The sequence below is a fragment of the Lepidochelys kempii genome, chromosome 3, assembly GCF_965140285.1.
Source record: "Lepidochelys kempii isolate rLepKem1 chromosome 3, rLepKem1.hap1, whole genome shotgun sequence".
Lineage (NCBI taxonomy): Eukaryota > Metazoa > Chordata > Testudines > Cheloniidae > Lepidochelys > Lepidochelys kempii.
Window position 1 is genome coordinate 169,445,126 of NC_136382.1, and position 13,575 is coordinate 169,458,700.

Sequence of the window (13,575 nt, forward strand, 5' to 3'; positions counted from 1 at the left end):
ACACAAAAAACTCCCCCAGGAATATAGAGTTAAAGAAACCCCTATGACAATTCCCAGTTCCTGCTTCTCTGCCCCCTTCCCTCCCCCAGAGCCTAGTCAGGGGGCCAGACACGCACACCCCCTACACCCCAGAGCCCAGCCATGGCCCACCCAGCCCAGATATTCATATCCCCTTCCTCGCAGCTGCAGCCCCCCCCACCAGATGACTCACACACCCTCTCCCCCCAGACGCCCGCTGCGGGGCCTCCCCAGCCCAAACACTCACACTCCCTCTCTCCCAGAGACCAGCTGCTAGCTCCCTGCCCTTGACCCAGACACTCACAGACCCTACCCTCTTAGAGCCCAGGGATCCAGAGGGAGAAACAGCTTGATGCTGGGTCCTGGGCTTGCATGGAGTTTCCTGTGCACTGCCATCTCCTTCCTTCAGGCTGTGCTGGGAACTGCAACTGCTGGGAACCCTCCAGGTCCCTCTCCCTCCCCTCCCCTGGCCTTGTCTTCTATTTGTGAGCAGGGTTCTGCCAGGTCCTGTGGCCCCTAGTGGCAGCCAACATTTCTGCAGCCCATTTTGGGAGGGTGGGGGAGCAAAGAAAATTCTGCATGCACAACATTAATTTATGCAACATTCTGCATTGCACAGTGGCACAGAATTCCCCCAGGAGTATTTACTGACATGCCATAATATTAGAGAACTGCTTTAGACAAGACTGCATTCCTACAGACAAGTGTGATGGATAGGTAAAGAGTCTGATCCTTCTCTCAATTAAGTCAATGGGAGTTTTTATTGTATTAAAAGATAGAGTTTTTCCAAATTCCATCCTTTCATCTCTTTGAAGCGCTCATGACTTTGTATTTCACCAGCAGTAAGCTACAAGGGTAGTATATATAAAAGAAAGGGAAATTCACAATAATAATCTAGAAGGTAGTCATAATGTAGGGGGATGACTGAATCATAGTAACAGGGATTATTTGGTTTTAGTTTAGGAGACAATTTTTGAAAACATAATGTTTGTTGAGTACAGGTCGTCTACCGACTCTAATGCTGCAAGGCACCCAAAATTGAGTCAATTGCCTTATTTTGCACTCCACTTCAGTGCCTTGTGATGGTGCCGAGTGCCCTCGTTGTCAAAGGCCAGTGGCTGAGGACAACAGAAGTTGAGGGTGCCTACCATCCCACAGGACCAGGCCCTTAAGTGAGGGCAGAGAACGGACAGACAAATACAGAAACACAAAGTGGGGGAGGTAGGAAAAAAAGAAACCCCCCCAAAAGTGTCAGGCGGGAAAATAATAAAAACAGGCACTATTGTAGCCAATAAGAATGATTGCAAGAGTTTATGGGTGAAAGTCTCTAGAGTGCCAAAAAATTGTCCTCTTCTATAGTACCTGCAATAAAACCAGTCGGTGGTCTGGGTACTCTCGCCGACTCCATTATAGCCTATGGACTTGTTCAGCTGATATAGAGCCTGACACACCAGTAAAAGGGCATGCCTTAATTTCCAGTAATCACTGTATTTTGAACCTTCATTTTATTAATATGCTCTGAGGATTTTAATTATGTTTAGCAACTATGCTGTATCTGTCAAGTAGCTGAATCCATAGCTCTTGCATGCCAGCAAATCCTCAGCTGCTGGTCAGCCAAGAAGCTAGACTCTACTTTAAGGCTGAATTGTGGCTTTGCCACAAGCCCAGCACAAGGGGCAGCATGTAGATGTGCTGCCGCAGGAGCAGCCTGGGAACCAGACGGTGACTGCACGTGCCATGTCCCCTCTTGTTCAGGGCGAAGTTCTCTGCACCTGGCACAGATTCACTCTCCCCAGAGCATGTTCTGGCTGGCAAATGGGGGAATGGAGCCAAGGCTCCCCTCTCTCCACTCCCCACCCACCTGCACAGGAGGCTGTCCTCCATCTTGCACTGCTATATTACTGGCCAGTGCAGGGGAGTAATAGGGCACCTGGTAACTTCATATTCCCTCGTATTGGCCGGTTATGTCACAATCTGGCCCTTAATCTTTTGTGCAAATTCAAGTATGGAGCCAACCATTCTCTTTCACTTTTGTAATCCTATTTGTAAGGAGCCATATATAGTATGGAAGATTTTAATCCTTTTTTCAAATATGTAGGTATATATATTGCAGAAAAGATAGAAAACCCTTTTAAGTGTAGGTTTCAGAGGAACAGCCGTGTTAGTCTGTATTCGCAAAAAGAAAAGGAGTACTTGTGGCACCTTAGAGACTAACCAATTTATTTGAGCATGAGCTTTCGTGAGCTGTAGTCTCTAAGGTGCCACAAATACTCCTTTCCTTTTAAGCGTAGTTTCTCCAAGAAACCTTGCTGTTTTATATCAACCCAAGGGGTAAAAAACCATTGCGGTGTTGTAACAAAAACCAGTATTAGTTCAAGGATTGTAATCTCTGTGGAATCCTGATATAAAGGAGAAAAATAATTTAATCATTTGATAAATTCTTATAAGGGCTGACTGTATCTTTAAAGCAGAAGTCTGAAGGGTAAACAACAACAGAAAAAGTCAAAAGAAAATAGAATCATGCACAATTTTGAGGCCAGCACAAAGCCCCTGTTCTGATTTCTTTCTCCTACATACCAGGGTTTTTGTTCTTTGGATTGTCTGTTCCTTGGTTGAGGTTTGTTCTATCTGAATGCATACAAAAGACTCTGTGCATCAGCCACTGGGGTAAGGTTTGCACAAAGCTTTATCTAAAGGCAGATTTAGAATATGGGAGTGTAGATTCACATTAAGCAATTAACAAAACAAAAACCCGAGCAAAACCACAAGTCATAACACTGACCTGGGAATAAAGAACAACATAGCAGTTACCAGAGCTACCACCAATTTATAAAAATTCCCATGTGAATTCCAGTGGATGATGATGTGATTAGTTTTGAAAGACAAAAACATCTGACCACATTCTATTACCTGTATATGATGTCCATGTAAAATTAGAAATTCCTTTAAGCTCTTCATATACATTTATACTGCATGAGCCTAAATAAGTAAGACCTTTAACTTTGTGATACACTTGTTGAATCTGGAGTCTATGAAAATCATATATGAAAATCTTGGAAAAGCATCACAATCTAACAAAAATAATCTGGTTAGATTATTAGTACTCAACATGCATCTAGACATGTTTTGTCTAAATTAATATGTTAATGTCTTATATGTCAGTATTGTTAATATATGAAAATGTCATTCCTAAACAATATCACTTTTCCAAAGGAATTTGATTGCTCACATCGTTTAGTGTAGTTTGGGTTCCTTTTCCAGGTTATAGACTCACCAAGTTTAATTTGTAATATAGTCTGTGGTGACCTGAGATCTTCCATGCTCTGCAATGGAATTATCTTGTTCAGTAGTTACTGTGAAATACTGTACACCACTTTATACAGTGAAACCTGTACAAGAGACAACCCTTGACAGACAATATTTGATCTTAGAAGACTGCTTGAAAATATTCACAAATATAAGTGGTTCATGACCCTTGAGAGGTTACGTATGACATATTTCCTGGTAGTAACTCAGTAAATAAGTTTGTCTATTGTAAGTGAAACCAAAATGAGCTGGGGAAATTGAGGTGGTTTTTCTTATTTACATAAAATTAACGTATTTTTTATTTAAACATTTACTAGTTTGAAGTTGCACCTCACAAACTGAGCAACAAACAGAACTGGAAGGAACACTTTATACTGTACTGCTACTTACAATGTTTCTGGCTAATCAAAGTTCTTGGATGTTTGAATTACCAAAATGAAATTTATTGTGCCTTACATAAAAAACAACATGCAAGACAGGAAAGAAAATTCCTGTGGCAATGTTCTGAGAAATCCTTAAGCCAATAAAAATTGAAGGCCCAGTTCTGCAAATATAACCATCCGTTTGTATTAGCAGCTTCAACTAGTGTGATATGAAAGGCACGAAATAACATCAATTCAAAACTATAACTGGAGATTTCTTAGGAAAGGGGTTATGAAATCATTTAAGTATTGTGAGTATCTGAGAGTCACATGATGTATCTTTAAGTTTATACACTTGCTGTATGCAATCACACAGTACCTGACGGTCTTTGTATCCCAACGGTTGAACTGTTCAGAGGTAACAAGAAAGAGTTTCTTTCTTTACCCAAATTCACTACAACATCAATAATTCTCACCAAAAATAATACAGCGATCGCACCCTCCTTCTCAGTGAATGCTGCACTGGGGGGGTCTCACATTAGTAAGACTTAATTACTTTTAAGAAATAAACTTTGGTATGTTTGCTCACATATGGTAGAGTAGCAATTAAGATGAAATTAAAATTATCGTAATAAATAAAAAATACATTTTGAGAATCCTGACTTTTTTTTTTTTTAAAACCGGTGTCATTACTGACTCAATAATCCACAATATTTAGTAATCTGAATTGGATCTGGCCGTCAGTGTGAATTAGTGATACTCTACTGTACTTAGGCCCAAACCTCAGCTCTACACACACACCCACACCTCTTTGATGTCAGTGGAAGTTGTGGGTACATATCCAAAGGCAAAATTTGTCCATTATGCTGCAGCTTTTTCTTTTTTTACCATGATGTTGCTATGAAGCCAACCGTGCCAGCCTTAAATACATGCAGAGCAAATGGACCCATACATTTGGGAGTTCAATGTTCCATGCAAGCCCTGACAACTCAGGGGTTAGCCCGATTTCTCTCTGCCACCTGGAAAATAGAGAGGAAATAACTCTCTTCTAGATCCCTGGTATTCGTCCTCCAACAAGACTAGAAATTATGGTTCTTGAAACTCTGCAATTCACATGACCAGCCATGGAAACAAAAATATCTTTCTTTTCCCCAAAGTCATAGAATTGGTCCTTTACCTTAGCAGTTTAACTACTACTGTTTCTTCTGTGATCTTTCAACATAATCTTCACAATATTGACATTTTAAAGAAATGCATATCAATTGGTTTTATGAAAAGATATTTTTAGTAAACTCACGCTCTAGGAGCTTCCTATATTGGAATACATGAATACAGGAAGTGCTTTCAACAGAAAGTTACATAGTTTTACAGTACAACCTGTCTCAACAGACTTGCAAGGGACCAGAACAGTGATCTGGTCTCTTTGGGTTAGGCACCAGCACAAGCAAATGGGGAAAAACCCAATTTATGCCACAATGTGGAGCTTGTTCCTATCACAGATTGAAGAAACTTTTTTTTATGTCAAAGTTCACCTGATTCCACTGAGTGCTAGAGTTTTTCAAACTAATTTCACATCAGAAATGAAAAGTTAATGCAACTAAGTGCGTAAAAAACAAAATCAATCTAAAATAGCAATATATTCCCTATTACGCTTTCTTTCCAAGTCGTGGTGATTTTTTGTTGTTGTTTCTTGTATTAAAGGCCGATGTCTCTAAATCGGGATGTTTGCAGGTCAGAAACTAAAATATAAGAGCACTAAAAAAATCCAAGATGATAGGAGGATTTTATAATAATTTGGGAATTTTTACATAAAATATATTTGAATTGCTAAATTGAAAATAATCCCAAACCAAACAGTACTGAAAGCATCAAGGGGATGGAGCGATTGCTATCTCGTCTGTGTACAGAAAGGTTTAATGTGACACTAGTGAGGTGTCTGACAAATTAATTGAAGAAAATGTGTAAAATGTTCCGCTCCATCGCACACTGTGCATTCTTTAAGGTGGAATGTTGAATTTGTTACTTCCATAACAGATCTCTTAGTGGTGACTAAGGGACAGTCTTGTTAAACATGGAACTCCCTGGAACCACAACTGACCCTTGGTACTACCTATTAAGACTCTAGTAATGAGTGCCATCTACATATTTGTTGTCCTTTGGATTCCTTCATTTCAGTCCAGTGATTTAGTTCCTCTTCTCCTGAGCTGTTGAGACCTAGAGAAATCCAGCCTATCATCTCTTTTCGTTTCATGCTGCGTTTATTATACACAGACAGTATGAGTGTCACATCTGAAAGCTGAAATAGTGCCACTTGAAAAATGAAGGTTTCTTTGTATACTGGATTTGGCTGCCCTCGGCGGATGGACGTCTTGCACTTGGACATCTCCTGACCCATGGAATTCAGCAGTGTTAACTTAACATATGTATCTACAAAATAAATAACATTTTGGAATGTTGACTGTTAGACTAGGACTTTTTGCTAACAAGATATATAATGACATACTACATAAGGATACGGTGTATACCATGTTGACTGAACATAGCTCAGTTTGGACATACATAGTTATAATGTGAAGAGGATGATAAGTAAGCAAAAATATTTTTATTGCACTAATGACATAGCTGGTATTTTCACTATGTTAATGAGTTTAGTTAACGGTATTCCTCATAATCCTTCTCTTTCACACCACCCCCAACGTCTGTACACAAAGCAGACTGGTATAGCATTAACACTTAGCAAGCTTCAACTAGCCACAACACTGAAAAGCATATCACTGAGTTTTCAGAAAATAAGAACAAACAAGTGGAATGAAGACAACTAATGAAGAGGAAAAACGAATGTTGGTGTGCAGCAATGACATCAAAACAGCTAAGGATGAAATGCTTTAAAAAAAAATCTCTGCATGGATGTGGTTTCTTACTTAAGACTTTTTGATTTTGTTTACATTTAAAGACCAAAATGTAGCCAAATGTATTAAATGGTGGATATTTACAAAACAGATTACATCTCTTTTGTAGTTCCTAGTTTCATGCAAGATTACATTTAATGTGTTTTTGGAGAGAAAAATAAATAATCTTTGCACAATTTAACATGGTTCTTTAAGATGTGGCTTGCCTAGTGCTTTAGGAAATACTTTCAAAATGCTGATGTAATGTTTAAAATATATACTGTAAAATGCATTTAACACACCATGAGTTTTAGTATTTGAGTGATAAGCCTTTTATTTTTAAAATTGTATTTTTTTGTTTGTCATGACACCTGCATACTGTATAAGCATTTGTATTTCATAAAGTTATTACTCATTTTAAGTAGTATATAATTGTCTGAAAAAATCTGCTTTTTTATTCCTATCGTATATATGACAAGAAGATTATTAAAAGATTAGAGCTTGCGTAGAGCATGCTCATTGCATATTTTCACTTTTTAGATACTCTGAATACCATCATCCATAATCAGAGATATGTGCTACCACTATTTTTAACAGTGCCACAGATAATATATGTACATTTTGGAAACTACATGGTGGACAGCCGTGGACAGCTTTACTGCTGGCAAGTTTCCTTTTGCATGAAAAAGACAACATCCAATTAGTCTCTACAGGAACTCACCTCGGATTATATAAACCTGTCCACCTATCAAGTGTTTTAGACAACAGAACAGTCCGTCTGACAACAGGGGGTGGAAAGCAGTAAAAGAAATAATGACCAGATGTCAATAGTTTGGTGAGAGAGGGTCAAAGGTTAAAGTTTAAGAGGAAACACTGTTCACTGGAGCGGAAGAACACAAAACCTTAGCAGTTCTGTTCAGATAGAGGATGGAACAACAGGATTGTTGGGTAAAATTTAATGAAACGAGAATTTTGTACATTCATTGTGTAATCTTTACCAAAAAAATTACACTTAAATAGTGGGAGATCTTAATATTAATAGTTATTGGATTTTAAGCACATTGAACATAGAAAGAATCATGCATGTGATCCGGTTATAAAAGACTAGGTTGATATCACTGTATCTTCTTTATCAAACCTTATGCTTTTTCATGCAAACTCCAGCATATTAAGTAAGACTACACACAGTAATTATGCTCCGTATATTACAAATAATAGATTGAAAGATTATTGACCTGAAAAATTAATCCTAGAAACGTATAATGATCTTGATCAGTCATTATATTTAATGTTACTTTGCGACTGAAGCAGAGATGAAGTTGAATCACAAAGTGAAACTGATCTAAACTTCCGCAAAGTTCACAGATGCTCAGACCTGGGATTCAAATGTGGATCCATCTCTAGTTTAAAATTTAAACAACTCATTAATTAAAACTAATGCATACAATTATTATATGAAAGTTTATGCACTACTTTATAATTTTAAATTATAATGGAATTTTAAAAATACATAAAAGTTCATCAGGATTAGTACACTCATCTTCATCACACTATAGTGATAATTATACTATAGATACTATATCAGATCAAATTCCAAACTCTGATTGTTAGTATAGGTCAGTCTGTAGCTTGATAAATTCACTACAACTCTTATAACAGTAATAGAGATGCAGGAACCCTTCCAGGTTTGGTTTGCAAGGACTTTGACAAATTTACATGAGTTCACAATCCCTAATCTATGAAAAGGGTCATGTCTGAACAAAACCTTACTTTTCACAGTTGAATCTCATTGTGATCCATGGGTGAAACTGGGATTCTATGGGATCATGAGTGTTTTAGCACTCACATCAGAACTAGAAATTAGATTACATCTCAGCTTCATGGAAACAACAGAACTCTGATCTCATGTTTGCACATATAGAATTAGGCCCTCATTATTATACTAATCACAACATAAAATAATAAGGTAATTCCCGATAACTGGGAAATGAATGAAAGTAAAGTATTAGGGCACTGCCAGACTTGCCAGAAATAAAACCCCACAAGATCTAATCTGCATAAAATGTGTACACTAATGTATTATAGGAAACTGTAGCTTATTCCCTCTCTCCAACACCTTCAGGGGCAGCTACCTATTCTTTCTTCCCTAAGGGAACCCAGAGTCATCTCTCTCCTACCTTGATTCTCACATCTCCACCTCCATCCCCTCACTCAAACTTCCACTGTCCCTCTCCACACTCATCTCTCTTGCCTGTGAGATCCCCATCTCTCCATGCATCTTCTGCTCTTCTCCCTCATCTGGGGTCTTTGGGTCCTTCATGTTTCCCCATCTTTCTCTCTCGCTCTCTCTTTCTCCAGCCTTTCCTGTCTCTCTAATCCCCAATCTCTATTAGTTTTTGACTCCAAAGAGATGTCTCTGGAGCTGCTGCTTGGCAACACAAAGGCAGCTAAGATTACATCATACCCTTCTCCATCCATGACCACCAAGCTCAGCTCCATCCCTGCAGAAAGATATTCAGAGAGGGAGATGGAGGAGAAGGCTGAGACAAAGGTAATGAATGGGATAAGTAAAGAGCCAGGGAAGGGAGAGGAGAGAGTCTCAAGCCTCAGTGTCCCACTTATGACTCAGCTGCTAAAGAAGAGAACAATCCCAGAGATGGATAGGATATGAACACAGCTTTTTTAATGTTGGCAGCCTGCCAGATAAGCCTGCAAAATGGTAGGAAAATTGCGGACTGGGAACAGTGTTCCCTCCAATTTTCTCCACCCATGTGTGGGATGAATTTTGTTATGTGCACCAATACGGAGGTGATGGCATGACACATCATCTCCACATTGGTGCACATAACAAAATTCATGTGACAGGGTGGGACCGAGGGATTCGGAGTGTGGGAGGGGGCTCAGGGTGGGGCAGAAGGTTGGGGTGAAGGGGTGAGGGCTCTGGCTGGGGGTTGTGGGCTCTGGGGTGGGGCCAGGGATGAGGGGCTCAGAGCTGGGGCAGAAGGTTGGGGGGGCGGATGAGAGCTTCGGCTGGGGGTGCAGGCTTTGCAGTGGGGCTGGGGATTAGGGGTTTGGTGTGCAGTGGGGCTCCCCGGGGTAACGATGGGGAGAGAGGACTTCCCCCCCCCAGCTCTCTCTCTCCCTGCAGCAGCACCTGGGCTGGAGGGGAGAGGCACCTCTTCCCCAGCTGCTGCAGGTCTGGGGCTGGGCTGGGCCAGGCTGGGGGAGGGGCTCCTGTCCCCTGGCTGCAGCAGGTCTGGGGCTGGGGTGCCTCTCCACCGTCCTAAGCAGGTTCGAGACTGGGCTGGGTCAGGGCTTGGGGAGAGGCATCTCTTCCTACTGCAGCCCTGAGAGCCTGCACAGTGCTTAATAAGCAGCTGTGTGGCCACGCAGCTTAGAGGGAACTTAGATTGGGGAATAATGTGGCCAAGGTCGGAGCATCCAGACATATCTTGCTATAACCTGCTTGAGTCAGACAGACACCTACTGAATTTTGCCAAGTCAGATCAGAGAATTAGAATGGAATCACATAGGAACCAAATAAAAATGGATTCTGATTAGCTGGGCTTATTCTCCACATCACATGAGAAGGAGCAACCAGTCAGGGATGGAGGTAGGGTTGCCAACCCTCTGGGATTGTCCTGGAGTCTCCAGGAATTTAAGATTAATTTGTAATTAAAGATTATGTCATGCGAGGAAGCCTCCAGGAATACATCCAACCAAAATTTGGAACACTAGACGGAGGAAAAATACCATCTGACTTATTCCATGTGTCTTATTTCAGGAAATTATGCTCGAACTCAAAATACAAATTTAGAAAGTTTGGAGATATTTTTAGACACAGGTTCATCTCAAACCAAGGTTGATTTTGAGTCAATTTTGCAGAATAAGTTAAAATAAAAAAAGTTTTCCCAGCTCCATCCAGTGATGAATTTTCCAAGTTAAGTGGTGATCTGTACTGCATCACATGGCAAAGGCTAGAATTTGCCTTAGAGTGTCTTCTCTGAGATTTCAAAAGTTAAATATAACTTTTCCAAATATATCACATACATACACAAGTCCATACACAATTAAAGACTGTAGCATCAGTTCCCTAGTAACAGCAACAGCTTCACCATATTTACACTAGTGTTAGTTGGCACATACTGTTTCTTTAAAAACGGTAACTTTTTATTCCTGGCCTGTGATGTGAGGCATTAATAGTTCAGCAATTAATCATTATAATAAAGGTAATTTATTAGTCAGTCATCATGAAAAATTAAAACAGTCTTGTCAACTTATAACTAATATTTTGAATTTTAGATTTTTGCTATTTCCCAACGGACTAGAAATAAAAACATGAAACAGATTAGTTGATGATTGCTCTATTTCATTTGGACTGGGTAAGACTAAATGATAGGATTGACGTTCCCACCACTGAGAGCCCCACAAGTGCAGAAGTATTAGGATGATTAAAAAAAAAAAGATCATCACTCACTGGGTGGTCTGTTTGCTGCCAAGTTTTTGAAGTGGCTGCCTTTTATCACTTCTGCTGATAGTCTTCCAGTTGTGGCATTATAAAGTAGGCCGATGAGGATTTCTGGAGCTGAGCCATGTACTAGGGACTGACAAGAGGAGGTACTTTCACTGCAGGACATTTCTGACATGCTTATTTGAGAGTCACAGCCCTGTAAACAGAAATGAAATATTTCAAAGTATTTTACAGAGTGAAGCTACTTGAGATCAATTTTTAGTGTAGCACTTAGGGAATTAGGGAAGCAACTTTACCAATAACAGGAATTGCATGCCTAAAACCCTTATGCACCAGATGAGAAATGTAGTCCTTTAGTGTATTTAGTGTAGTGTGTTTATATATACACCTGAGGTAACAAAGAATAAAGCAATCTGGAGACGAAGTTATTATTAATATTGTGTTTTCATTATTAAATAGTCAGGAAGAATAAAAGGACCAAGTCAAACACAGCATTTAGGGTCTTTACTTACTTGAATTGATAAGGTGAGACATACAGTGTAGTTTGCTGGCATCTTAGAGCCTACTAAACTTAGGATATTTGCTGTTTTTCCATAGATATAAATCACCATTTGAACTTGGAACACAATAAAATACAGGGAACTTTTATTTCTCCTTTGTAAAGGTTATTCGCCAGATTGAAAACTCATGAGCATACAGTTAAAGACACAAGGAGAAACACAAACACACACTGCCAAGAACCAGTTTGTTTAGTAGGGCAGATTAATTGAGCCAGGCATATGGAATGTAACAGGCCTCTGTGCCCTGAGTGGCAAGGAGGGAAAGTCACGTCAAGGGTGGGCAGGCAGTGATCTAGTGTTTTCCACCTGGTTCCCGCTGGGAGGAAGCTTTAATTTCCACCATGGGAGCCTCTAAGAGGATGCACATTTCCCAGCCATTATGACTGTGTTGCCTCCTGATCCAGGCTGCTCACACCCACCTTGGCCCCTTTCAGCCCCTCCCCCCGGCAAAGGAAAGGTTACAGCTACTTTACTCTACCACATTTATTGCCCCAGTGGACTTCCTACTCTGGGGACTATATGCATATAGTAACTCTAGTGCAAACAAGGCTCTGGGTTATATTTGGCCCAACTGCTATTTGCTTGGAAGCCGTGGAGAGAATTTAAAATGCCCAATTTACTCCTTTAAATTCCTCCCTCAAAGATCCTAAGGGTCTGTCTACACTGCAGCTGGAAGTGAGCCTTCCAGCCTGCGTAGACTGACTTGCACTCGCAGGACTGAAGCCCGCACACTAAAAATAGCAGTATGGACACTGCCCCTGGGGTGGAGATTTGGGCTAGCCACCTAAGATCATGCCCCCGGCCACACACCTTTGGGTCTGAGCTCAGATAGCTAGCCCAAGTTTCCATCAGAGCCATAATATCTACACTGCTATTTACGGGGTGCTAACTTGAGCCCTACTAGCACAAATCTGTCTACCTAGGCTGGGAGGCCTGTAAGTTGTACCCACCTTTTCATCAAAGAGAATTTGGGGTGGCTCCTTTCAGACTCAACATTATTTAAAGGAGTTGCTGGGGGACAGACGGAAGGAGGGGGATTGGATCCATTGTTCTTTAAGGTGGTTGCTTCTCCAGTGTTCAACACATCCATACCCTTTCTAGAAATTGGTGGTAAGGGACAGTGAGATCAAGCCTGGGACCATCCCGGGCCAAGGTCAATCTTAAAGCAAATGAAAATTTTACTTTACTCGTAAAGCATGAATGAAATACAGAAGACCAAATTATAGCACAGGTATTACTTTAGTCTATGAGATTGCATTTGAAATTGAATCCTTGTCCTAATTCTCGTCAACAGAAACAATACGTCCAAATAAATGTAAGCATGATACAAGCTTCCCAAAGCTTATTCCAAGAATTCCAGACCTTATATGTGAATGCATAATGGTGTTACCAAATACATTCCTGCTGGAGAAGGTCCTAACCCAAATCCTCAGATCCCAGTCCTCTGAACCATCCCAATTTGCATTTTCAGCTTTTGATAATTCTTCCCAATGCTCATTATTTAGGGCTGAAAATGAGCTATGAAGTATTTTTTAATTGCATTTACTCTCTGCTTCTTTGGTATACAGCAAATAAACCCCCCACATTCCTCAACCTAAACTATGAAGTACAAAGTGGAATGCTGAAAAGGAACATGACTCAGCTCCAGCAAGCATTGTATACACTGTGCATTCCAAAAGCGCCGGCTGTCATGAAATGGATAAAATCAAGGGTTGGCCAGTCTGTTTTTATAATGTGTTTTCACAACTGCAGGTATGGCATACAACAACATTTTTTCACAGCTGTTAAAACTATATAAAACTCTCTCTGTTGAGCTTATTCAGATTGTCTACTTAAGCTGGAATTACACCCCATGATTGCACAATACCCAGGATCGGTCAGTATAATAGACAGTAGTGTGAGCCTATCAGCAGCCTAACCGTTGACAAGTTTTTGTAGGCATCAGGGCAATGGAGAGTTTTAAGGAGGGA

The 13,575-nt window shown here is 40.3% G+C and overlaps 1 protein-coding gene across 3 annotated transcripts in view; it reads right to left on the reverse strand.

The window, feature by feature from the left end:
* Nucleotides 1–3,778: 3,778 nt before the first annotated feature.
* The window catches only part of SYT14 (synaptotagmin 14), a 176,384-nt gene continuing 166,587 nt past the window's right edge, over nucleotides 3,779–13,575 (reverse strand). For 2 of the 3 annotated variants that reach the window (XM_073339005.2, XM_073339004.2), the window contains 2 exons: nucleotides 11,052–11,241; nucleotides 3,779–6,113 (listed from right to left, as the gene is read on the reverse strand). In XM_073339005.2, the coding sequence (XP_073195106.1) occupies nucleotides 5,800–6,113; nucleotides 11,052–11,241 (504 nt within the window). In that variant the 3' untranslated portion in view covers nucleotides 3,779–5,799. Of the gene's footprint in view, nucleotides 6,114–7,295; nucleotides 7,353–11,051; nucleotides 11,242–13,575 lie in introns of all 3 variants that reach the window. The other variant, XM_073339008.2, reaches the window with a different exon arrangement.